Below are 12,705 nucleotides of genomic sequence, written 5' to 3'. Positions count from 1 at the left end.
ATCAAATTAGAGCCAATTCGGTCAAAAAATGTGCCCAAACTCCCAAAATATCGAATAATGGTGGTACCGATATCGATAATTTTTGGTTGATATATATGCTACCCAATGTGAACTCTACGTAACATCGTAAATATTGAGTGCTGTGTGGCGATTTCATTAGACGGGCAGACAGGTGCATAAATGAACATAGAATTTTATTCTGATCAAGCATATAGGGTCCCCGGTGAATATTTCGAGGTTTTGTAAAGGGAATGACAAATTTAATATATACTACATCTTATGGTGGTGGGTTTTGTTCCCTTAAAAATTTAGGATCGGCAATATTCTCCACCTCATCGCTAGTCCAAGTATTATTGCGACTCATTTTCAACTAGACGAGACTGTGACTTACTGACTATTTGCGATGTCTTATCAATATATAAAATCTCTTATTATATTTAAATAAATAATAAAAACGATATTTTTTAATTAAAAAAAAAAACTTTTACTCAGTCTTCAATTGTGTATCGTACATATAACTTGCCAAACAGTTGCGTATTTCCTCTGCACGAAAATCAAATTCGATTGTTTCAAATTCTTGCAGCAAACCACTGCTATTTGGCAACCTATCTAAATTACTCTGCTTCTCAATCCATTCGCGGGGAATTTCATAATTTTGTTCGAGTAAAAAATTATGTAGAATACAACAAATGTAGATTGTATTACGGCCATTGGCAATATTCGATGGTATACCATTTGTTAGACGACGAAAACGTGCCTTCAATTGGGTGAATGTTTCGCCAACAACCTGATGGCATTTCAGCAAGTTATTGTTGAAGATTTTTTCCGGATCTGAAGAACTAATACCATAGACATATGGTTTCATTACATGTTCAGATAGATTAAATGATGTATCGGCAATCATGAAAATCGGAACTTCAATACCGTTGATATTTTTTGACATAGTTTTGAGTATTTCGCCACGACGGGAGAACATTTGTGGTAAATCTGTTTTATTATAAACTGAAGGATAATTCCAGCCATCATTGCTATCCACATAGGCGTAGCGGATTTTGTGACTGCAAAAAAATAAAATAATTATGATTTTTATTTATTTATTTTTTTTTGAAAAAATATATTTAAATAAAAGATGTTCTTACTTGTGATCTACCAAGGCCAATAGAGTTAAATAATCTCTACCTTCACGCATGTTACAGCTGATATTAAAACGATGACCATCTAAAAAAGAAAAAATAATTAAATGAATTTAAAAAAAATCAATATTTAAAAAAAACACAAACACAAAACAATTATTAAGTTGTTTACTTCCTTCTACTTACCCAGTACCCCACAACATTGTGGTACACCTAATTTTTCAAAACCTTCAACACATTCCTTCAAAACCTCGGGCGTTAGAAACTCCTTTGGCATATATTTCTCATGCATCGTTTCCACAACAAATTGTATAAGTTCTTTCAATAGAATGCATACCGTTGATTTTCCAATACCAAAAACACTACCAACTTCCGAATAAAATGTCGAATGTCTCAGAGCGTATAGACATATGGCAATTCTCTTGTCCAATGGTATACATTTACGAAATTCACTATCCAATTTTGTCATTGGCGTCAAAAATTCACATAGCTTGTTGAATGATTTGCGATTTACACCAAATTTGTCCTTAAATACATCCTCCGGCATTTGTTGGGCTTCGATTTCCCAGAAATTGGTCTCTTGGGACTGATAAGAGAAAGAAAAAAAGAAACTACCTATATTTAATTGTTTTCGATTTGGGTTTTAAAAAAACTCCACTTACATATGTCCATACAGTACGATAGGGACGAGGTTCTTCCAGTAAGGCACATAGTAAATGTAGTTGCTGCACTTGTAACATTTGCAGCTTCTTTATGGAGTTATTTCGGCGCCGTCTATAGTAGTCCAATAGAAGCTTGGTTCTGGTTACCCGGGAATCTAATAAATTTAGTTTTAAAACAATTTCCTGTTGTGTTGAAAGATGTTTCATTTTGTTTATTTCTTTTATTCAAGATTTTGGTTATCGTTAAACAAAGTTTCAGCAGTTTACATGGGAGTTTTCTTGTTGGTATGTGGTTTTGTGCAAACTTATATTGTTTACACTGTTATTTTATTTATATTCATTAAAGGGGAAAAGGAGGTGTTCTATTCTTTTCTACTTATTAAAATAATTCAAATATTAAACACAAAACACATTAAAATCAAAGCCCACATTGATTTGTAAACACAGCTGATGGACGATTATTCACTTATCGATAACTAGGATTTATTTACCGCCAACAAATATAAGTATACATACTTGGATAATGCTTTCTATTCCATTTTCCTTCTTATTTATCAATCATCAATCGTGTCATAGAAAAATAACAACAACAAAAAACCATTAATTAATTATTTAATTAAAAAATAATTAAAGCAACTGTTTGCAGTCTGTTGACATCGATAACTCTCTCTCTCTTACCATTTGTGTTATCATCTCACAGTACCACATGCAATCATTTGGGGGAACAAGAAGAAGACTCTCACTTATTAAATATTATATGGAAACAACATAATCAAAACAACTTAATTAAATAATCACACGTAAAAAAACACATTTTCTAAATGAAAATGTTAAGACAACTATTAAAACAAGAACTAGTATTTATACGGCCATATACAACAAAGGCCAAACGTAGTTTACTTAAGCAGGATGAGTCCGAAGTGCCAGGTAAGTAAAATCGGAACATACTCACTTGAACCATAACATTAACTAATTTTATTTGATTCCCATTAATAGTTCTGGATAGAAAATCTTCCGACCAGCATAAGTTACGTGTCTATGGCTGGGGCTATCAGGAGACCGGTGCATTGGGTAATATTATAAATATTAAAAAGGCCCAGGAACGTTACACTGCCATGGTACATCATCCAACCCGTATGCAATTTTCCGTTAACAATGAAGTTTTGGATATGACTGCCGGTTATGGATTTTCCGCTTTTGCTGTTAATCGATCGGATGGTGAGACCTTGTTTGGCACCGGCTTAAATACCGACTCACAATTGGGTATGCAAATGAAGTAGGTATTTATAATTATCCGATTTATATCCTACACCACACAGGGTATTATGTGTATTTGTATGTATCACGTAGTAGGGAAGAAGATGGTGACATTGGTACTTTTGCGGAGATGCTTAGAATACGTCTTTTGAGAGCATTAATTTCAATTGGTCCAAGGACGTACTCTTATGAATTTTGCGAGAATCGTTTCCGATTTAGATATAGCTCCCATATATAATTTCTCGGATTTCAGGTAAATGGTGCACCAAAGTCCCCACGTTTGGTCCGATTGACTTGAAATTTTACTGAATTGGGTCTAGAATAACGAGTGTTAAGTTTTATCAAAATCAGTTCAGATTTCGATATAGCTCCCATATATAATTTCGTTCGATTTTATGTAAATATTGCACCAAAGGTCCAGTGTTTGGTCCGATTGACATGAAATTTTGCATAACATACTGAATTGGGTCTAGAATAACGTGTGATAAGTTTTATCTAAATCTGTTCAGATTTCGATATAGCTCCCATATATATATTCGTCCGATTTTATATAAATGTTGCTCCAGAGGTCCAGCGCTTGGTTCGATTGACATGCAATTTTGCATAGCTTACAGGATTAAGTCTAGAATGAAGTGTGTCAAGTTTGCTTTTAATCGGTAACGATTTATATATAGCTCCCATATATATTTTCGTCCGATTTTATGTAAATGTTACACCAAAGTAACTTATTTTCGTAAGATTAACAAGATATGTTGCATATCGTACTGAAATGGGTCCAGAATGATGTGTGTAAAGTTTGACTTGAATCTGTTCGGATTTGGATATAGCTCCCATGTATAATTTCTTCGGATTTATCGTATATGGGTCCCCACGTTCGTCCGATTGACCCCAGGTTTGTCCGATTGGCAGGAAATGAGCATCGACTACGATGTTAGAGGGCTATAATGACGTTTGATGAGTTTTATTCAAATCGGTTTAGGTTAAAATATAGCTCCCACACATATTTTCGTCCGACTTCATGTAAATGTTGGTTCGATTGACTCGAAATTTTGCATATCATACTGAATTGAGTCAAGATTAACGTGCGTTAAGTTTTTTTGTTATATGTATAGCACCCAATGTGGTGTAGGGTATTACATAGTCGGCCCCTTCCGTCTTAAGTCCTACCTTTCTAATTTTTTAATTTTCATTAACATTTCTTCCCACCCCCCTTAGAGGTCATCCAAAAGATCCACAAAATCTCGATGTAATCATTTATCCAACCCCCATAAAATTACCCCGCATTGAAGGTGAAACCGATGAGGATATGATGATACGTTCTATGTCAGCGGGTCGTGCCCATTTGGTAGTGGTTACAAAAAATGGCACCATCTTTACCATGGGTAACAATTCATATGGGCAATGTTGTAGAGAAATTATCGAAGATGAACAATATCGAGGAAGTACGCTGATACACCGTCTATCGGAAAAAGATATTTGTGGCGAGATGGATACAATCGTAAATGTTGTATGTGGCCAGGATCATACAATGTTTCTGACAAAATTGGGCCATGTATATACCTGTGGTTGGGGAGCCGATGGCCAAACCGGTCAGGGACATTATATGACAAATGGTCGGATTTCACAAGCCCTTGGTGATATATCACGTGAACATATTGTAAAGTTAAGCTGTGCCTCCGATTGCGTGCTAGCCCTCAACGATAAAGGCGAAGTTTTCGGTTGGGGTAATTCCGAATATGGTCAACTAGATGATTCCGAAGATGCTGAAAGTCAAATAAATTCCCCGCGTCATTTGTCACTGACCAAAGGAATTGGTAAATTTAAAGATATTGCTGCGGGTGGTTCATTTTGTATGGTCCTCAATGAAGAGGGTTTGGTCTATACCTGGGGGTTTGGTATTTTAGGTTTCGGACCCTATGTCGAACAATCCTCAAAACCGCAACATCTTTTGCCAGCATTATTTGGTCGTAATGATTTCAGTGAAACCACCTATGTTACCTCAATCGGCTGTGGTGTATTTCATATGGGTGCAATTAATTCCGATGGTGATCTATTTATGTGGGGTAAAAATCGTTGTGGCCATTTAGGGCTGGGCCATAAACAAGATCAATTTTTCCCTCTAAAAACGGCGGTAAATGGAAAAGTTACCAAAGTTGCATTTGGTGTCGATCATACTTTGGCCATGTGTAAACCTTTTATGTGATTAATTTAATTAACGTAATTTAATTTTTTGTTGAGTAATTTATTTGCGAAGAAAATTGTTGTTTTAGCTTTAAGTGAACCAAAAAATAAAATAAATGAAAATGGGCTATAATATAGCCTAAATGACTATAAATTAAAATGTTGAAGTGATTTGTTGGAATCAAATGAAAAAAAATACCTTTAGGCTGTATAAATATATGGACCAATATAGAAAAAATTCTGTCAGGAGGAACTGGTGCATTATCTGAAAATGAATCTTATTTTAATCGATTTATATCAAAGACATACAATCGTAAAAACTTGACCAAGGCCAGTTAGCGAAAGTCAACTGTTTTTTCTCATGTCAAATATCAAAAATTTGGACTTTGCTTACGTTTTCATAATGGGAGTCAATTCACAGTAATGGATTTTGACAGCAAAATCCATTATTGGCATTTGATATCCAGTTGATTTCCCTAGACGACCTTATTTATAGGACAAGACAAGACGCATTTTCCAAAATTATGAAATTATTATTATGTCTTTTCTATAAAATTATAACATTTTTGTAATCAGGATTTTAGCTGCTTTAAATTGATACTCATATTTCAACAAAACATGGACAATGAAAGGAATTTTTTTGAAATATTTCCCACATATAATTTGCCGCTGTTTACAAACGCCATGATTGTGCCCACATTCATAACGACGCCGATATACCAAAAAAGCTAACGCCGTTAAAAGTTTACAGTGTTGATCAGTGGCCAATTTGTTCTACTGAAATACATAATAATTAAGTATAATAATAAATTATATTTGAAATATTTTCAAAATGTCTAAAAAATCCAATCTTTAAATCAGAATAAATACACCATTTAATGCTCTCTTTTAACAGAGAACGACGACGACAACAACAAAATAATCGATTACTCTATAACAATTGTCGCCTTCTGTCATTAGCCATCGATTAGTTGTAAAATCGACCTAGCTAACCCTAACACATTGCATATGACAGACAGTTTTGTGTAAAACGCAAGAGGTGTCTGATTCGCGTAGACGACAAGAAATACGAAAGTGGTAGAGAAGCGAAAGAAAGAATATTTCTTTTTCTCATAGAAATAAAATTAATTAAATATTAAAACCAGAAACCATTTGGAAAATTCTAATAATTACCAGTGAAATTAAAAGAATTATATGTGAAAGAAAATAACAAAAAATATATATTTTTTGTATCTCTCAATAAGGTAAAAAGAAAAGAAACGAAAAATTTGTTGTCTCCCATCCCACAATCAAACCCCAACAACAAGCAGCCAGGCAGGCAACCGAGAGAAATAGAAAAAAGTGAATCGAGCAAGAAAAATCGCGTTTGTACAAATAAAACAAAAAATTGCAAGTGAAATTTTTGCCAAGGCAAAATATGTTTGGATAAATTTTGCACAAAAATTTGCAAAGTGATTAATTAACAACAAAAAGAAATTAAGTTGAATTTTGTGTTGAATTGTGAATTGTGTTAAGAAAAAAAAATTGGAAGAAACCTGTGTGTGAGTGGAAATTATATACATATATATGACAGCAAATTTCCACCCATAATAAATCATTGATATTTTGTCTGTCATCAGTGCGTTTTTTCGTTTGTCTGGAATGGAAAAAAATTTCAACATAAAAATCAAAATTGTTTAAAGAAGAATTTTTTGTGAAAAAAGAAAAACAACAAATACTAACTTTGCAACACCCAACAACCAAGGAGGAGGACTTTGCCAAAAAAGAAAATCCCCGTAGCAGCCGCCTGGAAATTTGTTCGTCGTAGTTGTGAAAATGCATTAAAGGGCTGGGGCTGCTTTTTCCGAAACGAAAGAAAAAAACGCAGAGAAAACAAGGAAAACGCATTTTCATCGTTCCTTCGTCGTCTCCGGTAGGTACACACACAAAATATCCATCCATCCAACCAACCGCACACATATATATCTATGTATATCTCCAGTCATTTTTATCCCTATTTTATAAATATATATCTAAAGTCTGTTGTAGAGTACGAAAGACGAAAAAAAAAATCGTGTTGAGAAGTTCAGTTGCTCTATTGTGCTCATCCACAACAGAGCAATAATACTCTTGTATGTACAAAAATACGATGACGACGACCAGTTCTTCTACGGTCGTTTCATTTCATATTCCATCATCGTGAATTTCTTCCTTGTGCTCCTGTGGCAGGCAGGGTATATGCTCTCTTTCTCTATGCTATTTTATACTCTTGATGATAGCAAAGGTGACAACGAATATTACAACTCCCATGTTTTGTTGTCGTTGTTGTTATTATTTAGGGATACAAAATCTTTCATGCTGCTCCCTGTTTTTTTCTCCTTGTTGTGGTTGTTGTCGTTTGTGTAGCCTTTCTAGAGTTCTTTTTTTTTCCTGCCGTGTATGTTTTGATTATTCCCTTTATGTGCCGTCGTTATACGTTCTCTCTGTCTCTCGGTGGTTCATACAACGGGAAATTTGAAAGCACCACCCAAATACAACAACAAAAACAAATGAAAAAGTTTACCAACCCAAAAAATGCAAAATTCACCTTGTCTTTTTTTGTTTAGATATCCCTTTGCCACATTTCCATATTCACCATTACTGTGTGTGCCTCGTTGTCTCTTCTCTCTCTCAACAGGATTTTACGTCAGTTCCTGTTGTCACGTAAACAACTCCGTGTTTCATTTCATTTTGTGTGGTATTCGTCCTTTGTGTGCATTGGGGAAATTAAATTCCAATTGCCCAATTGAGAATGATGTGTGTGCCTCTCTCTCTCGTTTAGGTTTTTTTTGTTATTTGCTCGCCCTCTCACACTCTTTCTTTCGCTCTCCCTTAAATTGTTGTTTTATTTTTATGCATTTGTTTGAAAGGAAGCCGGTATATTTACCGTTACACCGGTTGTGTGTGTTTATTTCTTTCCGTATCACACTACAATATACTCCCCCCGTTTTGTGTGGCGGCCGGCAGTCACACACACACACTCGTACGCACGCAAGCACGCACATGACGTGCCAAACAACCTATTTCTGTGTGATTGTTGTTCTTGTGTATTTTTCTCTATTTAACACCCCTTTCGGAAAACAACCACTTTTCCCAATTTTGTTTTTGTTGTTCTGGCCGTTAAAAAATGTTCTTTATATGTATTTTGCAATATTGTGGAGGGAGGGTTTATCATAAAACGTTTTTGTTGTTGTTATGATCATAAAAACTTGAGTTGTTTAATTATTTGATTTTAGAGCGAGAGTTCGCTTGGGCTTTTATGGGGGCTGAGAGAACTCAATTTAAAGGAGATCAATAATAATAATATTTAGCCGGAATATTTCATTTGTGTATACGAGGACTACTATAAATAAAGTATGTCAAGAATGAGTTTACACATGGTTAATTATTAAATAAAACACAATTTTCAAATGTAGAAACTTGAAATTTTATCAGGATAGTATAAAATGAAAAAGTTCGCAGTTGCAGACATAAATTTACTGTGAAAAAAGTCATTTCGGGCCGCCCCCTGCGTACGTCCATGATCTGGGTCATAGACTTCCTCCGCCCTAGCAAGTGAATGAATATCTTTATTATCTAAAGACTAAAGTCCAGAGGGGACTTACTATTCTACATATATTTTTTTGTATTACAACATGTAAAAAAGTGTCAGTCGGTGTTTCCGACAGATATGTAACCTCTTCAGAATTCTTTAGAATTACACACAGGCTTTATTATTCGCTTTATATAAAGTATGTTTTTGTTTTTATCAAAGAGGCTTAAAATGCACCCCTAAGTATTCCGAATTTTGAGGATCTTTAGATCGAGTTTTAACAGATTTGATTATAATTTAGTATTTTAAGTTCCCATTCAATATTTTGAATACGTTTTTAAACCGAATTGGCTCTAACCTTCCATATTTCCATAGTATAGCCCGTTTATGAAGATCCCTAGCGACTACTGTTATTTTAAATATTCACCTCATAGTTCGGCTTAACGACGTATTTTAAATGTTCACTTAATGAGTATAACAAGTCCGATGCGACCGATCATAACGACATTTTAGTTTTTGTAAAAAAAAACTCTGGTTTTAAATTTTTTTCCTAACAAAATACTTGTGCCCCACGTTGGGTGCCACTTTTTATTTTCTAAACATTTGAGCAAAAATATTGAGAAACACAGAATATTGCAGTTTTTTTACGTTTGCAAATATTTCCTTTAACTTTTTTTAACGATGTCCCATGTTGGGCGCCATTATTTTCTCATTTAAACTATATCAATTAATGTTAAAGGTTTATATTCCCTTTTCTGTTAAGAGTCATTAACAATCAAATATTTATCTTTAACACGTGTGGATCTTACTAAAATACTTGTGCCCCACGTTGGGCGCCCCTTTTTATTTTCTAAACTTTAAACAAAAATATTGATAAAGACAGAATATTGTAGTTTTTTTTTCGTTTGCAAATATTACCTTTAACTTTTTTAATTATGCCCCATGTTGGGCGCCATTATTGCTACATTTAAACTAAAACATTTACTTTTTAAGGCAAATATTTCTATTTCTGTTTAGAGTCATTAAAAATCAAATATTTATTTTTAACACATATATGGACCATAACAATCAAATATTTGTCTTCAACACATGTGGAACTTACCAAAATACTTGTGCCCCATGTTGGGAGCCACTTTAAATTTTCTACATATTTTAAATCAAAATATTGACAAAGATGGAAAGAATATTGGAGTTTTTTTTTTCGTTTGCAAATATTGCAAACGGAAAAAAATTTAAAGCCACCATTGTTGGGCTTGGTTCCGATGATAACATTTACCGAAATTGATATTAGTAATTTGTATAGCAACATTTGTAATTGTTTGTCTGCATTTAAATTTTTAATATTTTAGAGAAATTTTCATGATTCCAGGCCGCAGGTTGGGCGCCAATTCCACATGATTTTTTTCCTTTAACAAATTTTTATGTTAAATAAAATATCATTGAATTTATGTTCGAAATCAAATATTTTTAATAAAAATCAACATTATTAAGAAGGCAGATTTTTATGTTTTCAGGACCTAAGTTGGGCGCCAGTGACATTAAATTTTGTTTATACACATTAATTTTCAATTTGTTCGCATTTTTGCGGACCTCATTCGTGGTCATTTTCTTGATAAACATTAGGCGCCATGCTACAAAAAAAAAAAAAAAAAAAAAAAAAAAAAAAAAATTGGAAATAAATCTTAATATTTGTATATTTTCTTATTACTCATGTTGGGCGCCAATAAAAATCCATTTCAATTCATTTTTGAGAATAAATAATTTCAACATTAACGTTTGGTGGGTGTCATTCCAGAACCAATCATAAGGAATTATTGCGCATACTCATCAATTACGTTGGGCGCCACTTTTATAAAATGATAACAAAATAGAATTTTCAAACAACCTGGGAATTTTATAAGGACACGATCCTACATACTTACCATATCAAATTGTCAATAACATTAAAAAATTTTGATTTAGCATTTTTTACATTTCACACCAATTTTATGATTTCTAGGTTCCAAGATGGGCGCCATTTCCATAAGAAAATTGTAAGGCAAATTAAATATTTTTGCATTTGTGTTTGATAATTCGAATAAAAATCAGTATTCTTATGAAGACATATTTTAATTTATCATGACCTACGATGGACGCCGTTATTAAATTGGCATTCATTCTTGCTAATTTTCTTGATAAACATTGCTCCATGTTGGGCGCCATTTTTTCACATTTAATTTAAAACATTGGCTTTTAAAGGCAAATATTCCCTTTTTTCTCTCTAAGAGTCATTAACAATCAAATATTTATTCTCTCCACGTGAAAAAAAGAAATAAAAATAAAACTAAATCCTTTTCGTTTGTCACAGGACAATTTGTGTATGTCTGCATTTCAAAGGATTTGTTCAAAATTAAAACTCATTGCTATTACGACTACTAACATACTCTGGCAGAAGTCATTTATAGCCAAAGGGTTAATCAACGGGATTTTTTTGGGACAAAGGAAAGCAGAAGCAGAACTATTATAACAAGGATCCAAATATTGAGAAGGACATACAGACGTACGTACGTACATCGTACTGCACCCATATGAACTGATGACCAACAACCATATGGTGTGTGGTAATGGAAAGAATGGACTAACTGCTGGTACAACATAATGACTGGCATCAAATGTAACGACACACACACACAATCATTCAATGTCCTTTCTCTTTATCCTTCTCCTCCACATTGTCAGCAACAAAAATCGAAAAAGCTAAAACAAAATCAACAACAATAAAGTTTCAACAGGAGTACATAATCATTGTTAACGTTGCTTCTTTTTTGGTCCTTCGATCGTTCGTCCTAACACCCGGCACTCCCTACATAGTCCATCTTCTCTTCAGTAAAAGTGGACGACAACAATTCGGGTTTTTGTGTATAAAGTTGATTTTGAAATTTGTTGTTGTTGTTGTATTTACCCCACTACACTACTCTCCAAGCGCCATGCCATTCTCCTTGTATCCTCTCCTGTCCGCTTGCTTCTTCTTCCATATTGTTGTGCCTTCTTTGTTAATTGTTTGTTGTTGCCGAGTGAATATTTTCCGATTTTGTTTTTTTTCGAAGCTTTCACTAGACTTGGTTCGTTTCGTTTCATTTGTGTATTTACCATGATGACGATGATGGAGCCGGTGTGGTTCGTCCATTCGTTTCGTTTTTATGATGGTGGAGTTCGTTTGCCCATTCGTTCGTTCGCTCGTTCATTCGTCGAAGGACTAGAAAGGCGTTTGCCGATTTTTATCAATTGTTTTCATGTTTTTGCATTTGCTTGTGTATGTGTGTCGCTTTTGTTGTCCTGCCTTAGTTAGCAACTGTGTAAGTGTGCAAATGGTATACCGGATGGGTGGGTGGGTGAGTAGATGAAGGGAGCTTCTGGTGAAAAAATCACTACCAAATTGTTGTTAAGCTAACGACCGAAGAAAATTAATGAGTTTGTTAAGCTGTTATTGTTTGCTTCGCATTGAATATCAGGGCTTTTGGTATATGGTGGGACCATAATAGAGAAGGTATTTTCTCCATGGTTACTTGTATGAATTTAAAGCCACTATTGTTGGGCTTAGCTCCGATTATACAATTTACCGGAATTGATATTAAAAATTTGTATAGCAAAACTTGTAATCGTTTGTCTGTATTTAAATTTTTAATATTTTAAAGTAATCTTCTTGATATCGGGGAGCTCGTTGGGCGACAATTCAATACGAAATTTTTCCATAATAAAATGGTTAAGTCAAATAAAATATCTTTGAATTACTGTTTGCAAAATCAGATATTTTTAATAAAAATCAAGATATTTAAGAAGACAGATTTTTAAATTTCCATGACTTACGATCCTACAAAACTTAGCATGTCAAATTGACAGTAACATCAGCAATTTTGAATTTGCATTTTTTACATTTCACAAT

General features: G+C 33.8%; 2 protein-coding genes across 2 annotated transcripts; one reads left to right on the top strand and one right to left on the bottom strand.

Moving 5' to 3' along the window:
• Positions 1–484: 484 nt before the first annotated feature.
• On the bottom strand, positions 485–2,002 carry LOC133334116 (uncharacterized). The gene is made up of 4 exons (XM_061542412.1): positions 1,796–2,002; positions 1,320–1,719; positions 1,140–1,218; positions 485–1,058 (listed from the first exon to the last, which is right to left on the bottom strand). The coding sequence occupies exons 1-4, from the start codon at positions 2,000–2,002 to the stop codon at positions 485–487; spliced, it is 1,260 nt and encodes a 419-aa protein (XP_061398396.1).
• A 620-nt stretch (positions 2,003–2,622) lies between these two features.
• Positions 2,623–5,255, top strand: LOC133334112 (RCC1-like G exchanging factor-like protein). The gene is made up of 3 exons (XM_061542407.1): positions 2,623–2,722; positions 2,792–3,071; positions 4,268–5,255. The coding sequence occupies exons 1-3, from the start codon at positions 2,623–2,625 to the stop codon at positions 5,253–5,255; spliced, it is 1,368 nt and encodes a 455-aa protein (XP_061398391.1).
• Positions 5,256–12,705: the final 7,450 nt, after the last annotated feature.

Source organism: Musca vetustissima, unplaced genomic scaffold, assembly GCF_032173495.1.
Source record: "Musca vetustissima isolate MV318-11 ecotype Yass unplaced genomic scaffold, APGP_CSIRO_Mvet_v1 utg28702, whole genome shotgun sequence".
Classification (NCBI taxonomy): Eukaryota; Metazoa; Arthropoda; class Insecta; order Diptera; family Muscidae; genus Musca; species Musca vetustissima.
Note: the sequence above shows the minus strand (reverse complement) of the source record. Positions and strands in the feature narration are given on the sequence as shown.

Bases quoted from the DNA above. Each gene is read 5' to 3' on its own strand.
- LOC133334116 (XM_061542412.1), bottom strand. From the start codon at position 2,002: ATGAAACATCTTTCAACACAACAGGAAATTGTTTTAAAACTAAATTTA. The intron at 1,720-1,795 runs GTAAGTGGAGTT...TTCTCTTATCAG, and splicing joins ATCGTACTGTATGGACATAT to TCCCAAGAGACCAATTTCTG. The intron at 1,059-1,139 runs GTAAGAACATCT...ATTTTTTTGCAG, and splicing joins TTGGCCTTGGTAGATCACAA to TCACAAAATCCGCTACGCCT.
- LOC133334112 (XM_061542407.1), top strand. From the start codon at position 2,623: ATGTTAAGACAACTATTAAAACAAGAACTAGTATTTATACGGCCATAT. The intron at 2,723-2,791 runs GTAAGTAAAATC...TCCCATTAATAG, and splicing joins GGATGAGTCCGAAGTGCCAG to TTCTGGATAGAAAATCTTCC. The intron at 3,072-4,267 runs GTAGGTATTTAT...CACCCCCCTTAG, and splicing joins CAATTGGGTATGCAAATGAA to AGGTCATCCAAAAGATCCAC.